The 6,114-nt window shown below is 44.3% G+C and overlaps 1 protein-coding gene across 1 annotated transcript; it reads left to right on the top strand.

Moving 5' to 3' along the window:
* The first annotated feature begins 802 nt into the window (after positions 1-802).
* LOC124287449 (iduronate 2-sulfatase-like) lies at positions 803-2,314 on the top strand. The gene has a single exon (XM_046724001.1). It carries the CDS (start codon positions 803-805, stop codon positions 2,312-2,314), a length of 1,512 nt encoding a protein of 503 aa, XP_046579957.1.
* The last annotated feature ends 3,800 nt before the right edge of the window (positions 2,315-6,114 follow it).

The following is a 6,114-nucleotide window of genomic DNA, read 5'->3' as shown; positions in this document are numbered from 1 at the left end:
CTTGCAAGAGCAATGGTGCAGAATCCCCAACCACGTGTTCACAAGCATCAGGCAGTCGATGAGGAGACAGTGTTTGGCAGTGGTGAATTCACGGGGCGGCCATAGACAATATTGAACTGAGAAATTTCGAATTTATGTTCTCGTGACTTGACATTCTGTATACCCATGTTTTGGAACGGCGGTGTAGCCTAATAGAACTGATTACGGCACTGCCAGTGTATCGAGTACATCACACAGATCTCAGCAATGAAATAATAACAATTTAACCATCTTACCATCTCTTGTTCATTTATAGTGCCCTGAAGAAGAATGTGAAGTTTCTTTTTGGACTCAGTATACATTTTAAAGACAATCAGCATAAGTAGTATGAACATGTTATGACCAAGCACAACATATCTGTTATCTCATGCGAAAGGTTCTTATGCCATGCCATGATATAACGATAAAGATACAGGTGCATGTTCCCAAGGATTTGTTAAAATTATCAAAATCTAGATTCTTTCAAGTTATCTTTTGCTGACCTAAATGTCTGACACACCGATATCTTTGTTTTTGACATCGACAGTCATTCAGACTAAGGGAAATGCGTTCCCTTGGTGTCATCCGTCCATGGATTGACCTACACAGCTCGAAGGAGTGTTTGTTAATGCTAGCTCCACTTAAGGGCCATGTTTTTTGTGTTTTGTCACACGTGCACATAACAAACATTCCAAATGATAAGAATCGTCTGCTATCTTCACAGGCCAGAAAATATATAAATCCGTTCTCCTCAGCTGGAACACAATGTAATTCTGACGCTACAATGCTGAGGGTGATTCTTCTGCTGCTGACGGTGACTGCCGCCCGGGCTCGCATGAATGTGTTGTTTTTGGTGGCTGATGACATGAGGCCAGAACTCTCCATTTTTGAAGGAAAAGACTTCCCCAGTCCTGTCCACCCTCCGATACATTCACCGAATCTTGATGGTTTGGCTCGGAAGAGTCTTCTGTTGAAGAGAGCCCATGTTCAGCAGGCTGTGTGTTCCCCGAGCAGATCATCTCTCCTCACAGGACGAAGACCGGACACAACCCATGTGTATGATCTACAAGCTTACTGGAGAGATGTGGGAGGTAACTTCACCACCATCCCTCAGTATTTTAAGGAACATGGCTACAGGACGATAGGATCGGGTAAGATCTTCCATCCAGGACGTGCTTCTGGCTACAACGATCCGATCTCCTGGACAGACCCATATTTTGATGTTGGCAAAACAGTTAACAAATTTGTGTACAAGGAACAAGTTACTTGGTTGAGCGTGCCGATGGACCTTCTAAAGAACAACTCCCTTTGGGACATGCAGAATACAGATTATGCAATCAACATGATTAGAGAAGCAGCCCCTCAGGCCAGATCTGGAGAACGCCCTTTCTTCATCGCCCAAGGTTTCCACAAACCTCACCTTCCTTTTGTGGCACCACAGATGTTCTTTGACTTGTACCCGTTGTCGTCTATCAGTCTTCCACCGAACCCCTACGCTCCTGATAAAATGCCAGTAATCGCATGGTCCAATTATTCAGAACTCAGAGAATATGTTGACATTGAGAGATTACACGTTTCGGGAGATATCAACACCACACTCCCAAATGATGTTGTCCTCAACTTGAGGAGAGGGTACTACAGCGCCCTCAGCTACACGGACTACGAGCTGGGTCGAGTTATCCAGGAGCTGGAGAATCAAGGCCTGGCCAACAACACAATCATCTCCTTCTGGGGAGATCACGGTTGGCAACTTGGGGAACATGGTGAGTGGTGCAAACACACAGACTTTGAGCTTGCCACCCACTCCCCGATGATGGTACATGTGCCGGGTCTCACTGACAAGGGCATCGTGACTGAAGAACTCACTGAGTTTGTGGATTTGTTTCCTACTCTGGTAGAAGCTGCTGGTCTACCTCCTATTAATCTTTGTCCAGAAAACTCCACTAAAGTTCTTGTCTGCACTGAAGGCACTAGTTTGATACCTCTGATAACAAACCCAGCAAGTCCCAACTGGAAGAAGGCTGTGTTCTCCCAGTATCCGAGGAATGAATACAACGGAGATCAAATGGGCTACAGCATGACCACCGATCATTACAGATACACAGAGTGGGTTAAATTCAACCAACAACCTGTGTACAAGCCGGACTGGACAGAAGTGTTTGGTGTGGAACTGTACGACCATTATGGCGATCCTCAGGAAAACAAGAACCTGGCTTATGATTCCTCCTACAGCGCCCTGGTGGATCAATTCAGCAAACAACTACATGCTGGCTGGAGGGCAGCTTTACCCAAATAGGAGAACTACACTGGGGATGCTCCAATCAGATCACCTAGTGATAGTTTTTGAAAAATATATTGTTTGTCGTTTGTCAAGGCAAGCGGCAATATTAAAGCTGTCTGGGCAATTCAGTTTTAGACAATGTCATATGCATTCAATTGTTCATGCAAATAAATATGAGTGGCGGGGCTACTGGTAGGACATAAAGAATGAGCGTACTCTATTCACTTGGTGTTACTGATTTTCAGTGATCCATTCCTATAATATTCACCGTGGTGATTTTGAAATTGACGTCATATGAAATTTGTATCATCAGTAATGGAGTTATTCTGGACTTAAATCCCTTATTTAAAACATCGAATCTAATAAAACTGAAGAATCATGTTCCTGTCCATTGCCCATTGCTGAGTGAGCATGAATAACCTTACTGTGTGGGAGTAGTAATTCATTCTGATGAGTTGCTTCCCTTAGTTTGTCCAGGATCCTGTCTCATCAAATTCCAGTTTTTCCTGAAAATTCCTTCCAGTCAACTGTTGCGTACTTAAGGAGTGAGTGGGTGTAGTTTTATCTTGCAGATACACATCTGTTGCCAGGCACTTCAGCGGATTTTGGGGCAGGGCAGGTATGGTCTAGCGGCGGTTACGATACAGTGACTGAGTGAGGTTAGTTTTACGCCGCTTTTAGCAAGTATTCCAGCATTATCACGGCCAGGGACACCAGAAATGGGCTTCACACATTATGCCCATATGGGAATCGAACCCAGGTCCTGAGCGTGGCGAGCGAACACCAAGCGATACACATGTACTTGTATCGTTTCAAACATACACCTACTCAATCATAATAATTTTCAGCAAAATGGCCAGTTTCAACACATCCATTCCATTAACCAAGAACTCTTAACCCACAAACTTCACGGCCACATTTATTATTACTCTGAGTTCGATCCCAGTGTATCTTAGCCCTTTAAAAACATCTAAACATAATCATCCTTGTAATAGTTTTGAAATTCTAATAAAACGCGACACGCGACAATCTGACAACGCGACATTTTGATGAAATGTCGCGTTGTCGCGCTTTGTTAATATATTGAGTACAGTATGTATTATAACGTATTTGACGAAAACGCGACGCGCGACAATGCGACAACGCGACATTTTGTCGCACGGCGGATTTTAAAAACTATCACAAGCATGATTACTTTGACTGAGTGAGGTTAGTTTTACGCCGCTTTTAGCAAATATTCCAGCATTATCACGGCCAGGGACACCAGAAATGGGCTTCACACATTATGCACATATGGGAATCGAACCCAGGTCCTGAGCGTGGCGAGCGAACACCTTAACCACTAGGCTACCCCATCGCGTACCGGTATCTATGGTGATAGGTTCAAATCTCCGTGATTATAACTCGTGATTATAACTCGTGGTGTATCACCACTGTACATTTGCTCTATATCGATTATGTGATTGTGCTTGTTCGCTCGCACCTGACACGCACGAGACATTGTAAGTATAAAGTGTTCAAAGTTGAACTTCATGTTATACTATCCAATAATGATATAAAGATTTATCAACATTTGTACATAAAGAGATGGGGGGAAAGATCATCTCACACATGCACGTGGATGCATGTTTGCTTGTACTTGTCCTTACTAACCCACTGGAACATCATGTCATAGTGTAATATTGATATCCGACTGAGACATATAACATTGACTCCAAGCCAGCCAGTCTCTTAACGCCAAGCTTCAGGCAAGGTAATAACACATACCATTTATTATCGAATTTTTCGTGTGACGCTGTCAGGGCTCGAACCATCTACCCTCTGCTCCTAAGCAGACGCTCTATCCACTACGCCACCGACATGAACCGGCGTCCAGCCCGAACACTATTACATCAGGGATACTCTGTTGTAGAGTATCCCTGATTACATGTAGTTTAACAAATTGGACATATAATACAGTGGATAATCGAAGGTAATCTTCCACCAGAAATCTCCTTTTTGCAGCGATGGCAGTCACCGCTGGCATTCGGATACAAATGCTTTCATGTATCTACACAATGACAATAAGAGTGAGATGAGACGAGCGTCATTGTGAGCACTGGAGAAGAGGAAGAAGAGCAGGAGAGTGAAAGGATTAAGGGTGAATGAGTGAGTGAGTGTGCACGGGCGGTAGTAGTGAGTGGCTAAGTGAGTGAGTGAGTATGGTCTTACGCCGCTATTCCAGCAATATCAGGGCGGGGGACACCTATGGAATCCTGGAAGGGACATTGTCGCGTTGTCGCATTGTCGCGTTGTCGCCCTCTCAAATACAAGCAAAATTAAACAAAACGCGACACGCGACACGCGATATGCGACGACGCAACATTTCGCCCATGAATAATATATATATTCATTCCTCCAAAGGGCGACACGCGACATAGCGACAATTTTCAAGGTCAATTTGCTGTGCAGAGTTGTGTCTCTTAGTCACACTAGATAACTATGATCATAGGTTCTGATTCCAATACCATACACACTCATCACTTTGGACATTTCACCTATATCAAGCTCACAGGTTGTGAAAAAACTCAGATATTGTTAAAATTCAGGCCACATCGGCATAAACATCAAGTGAAGTCCTCTAATGGGTCACTATGTTAGACAGTGTGGCTCCTGACAGAGTTTCTTGGTACAGTCCTGTCCGACGCTGATGAATTTGTCCGTCATCTGCCCCTGTTCAACCAGCAGTGGATGGATACCAGGTAGAATGAGATGGTAATATTACTTAACCATCCAGCACCTCAAAGACAGTTTAGGTCGGCTTTGAACGTGATATTCTGCTTGGGAAAACGCCATACAAATGGACTGTTATCATTATGATATTAGAAAAGATGAAATCGCTTAGCAGAGCTGCATACCCTTGGAGTGGCAGAAACCAACCCTCCCTCTCTCACTCCGCTCCGCTTCAGTCCACTGCGCTCCGCTCCGCCCCACTCCGCTCTTCTCCACCCCGCTTCTCTCCGCACCACTCCTCTCCTCTCCGCTCCTTTCCGCTCCTCTCCACTTTCACTCCTCACTCACTCACTCACTCAAGGTTTAGGGAACTTGATAAATTAGCAAGATATTTCATTACAATAATGTGTTGTGATGTCTGTTTTTCAATTCTATTGGAATCCTATATTATTTATGATAATAATAATATACCAAGCGATACACATGTACTTGTATCGTTTCAAACATACACCTACTCAATCATAATAATTTTCAGCAAAATGGCCAGTTTCAACACATCCATTCCATTAACCAAGAACTCTTAACCCACAAACTTCACGGCCACCTTTATTCTTACTCTGAGTTCGATCCCAGAGTATCTTAGCCCTTTAAAAACATCTAAACATAATCATCCTTGTAATAGTTTTGAAATTCTAATAAAACGCGACACGCGACAATCTGACAACGCGACATTTTGATGAAATGTCGCGTTGTCGCGCTTTGTTAATATATTGAGTACAGTATGTATTATAACGTATTTGACGAAAACGCGACGCGCGACAATGCGACAACGCGACATTTTGTCGCACGGCGGATTTTAAAAACTATCACAAGCATGATTACTTTCCGATGTTTGGATTGGAGTGGAGTGGAGTGGATTGGAGTGGACGGAGGAGAGTGGAGCGGAGAGGAGAGGAGCGGAGCGGAGTGGAGTGGAGCGGAGCGGAGTGAGAGGAGTGAGTGGAGCGGGGCGGAGGAGAGTGTGAGTGGAATGGAGCGGAGGAGTGAATGGGCGAGGAGGCGGAGCGAGAGCGAGTGAGGGGAGCGAAGTGGAGCGGAATAAG

This window comes from Haliotis rubra, unplaced genomic scaffold, assembly GCF_003918875.1.
Source record: "Haliotis rubra isolate DU_JTF1 unplaced genomic scaffold, ASM391887v1 Scf400, whole genome shotgun sequence".
NCBI classification, from domain to species: Eukaryota; Metazoa; Mollusca; class Gastropoda; order Lepetellida; family Haliotidae; genus Haliotis; species Haliotis rubra.
The sequence above is the reverse complement of the archived record's forward strand: the minus strand, read 5'-3'. Positions and strand labels throughout refer to the sequence as shown.

Excerpts from the sequence above, each read along its gene's own strand:
- LOC124287449 (XM_046724001.1), top strand. The coding sequence starts at position 803 with ATGCTGAGGGTGATTCTTCTGCTGCTGACGGTGACTGCCGCCCGGGCT.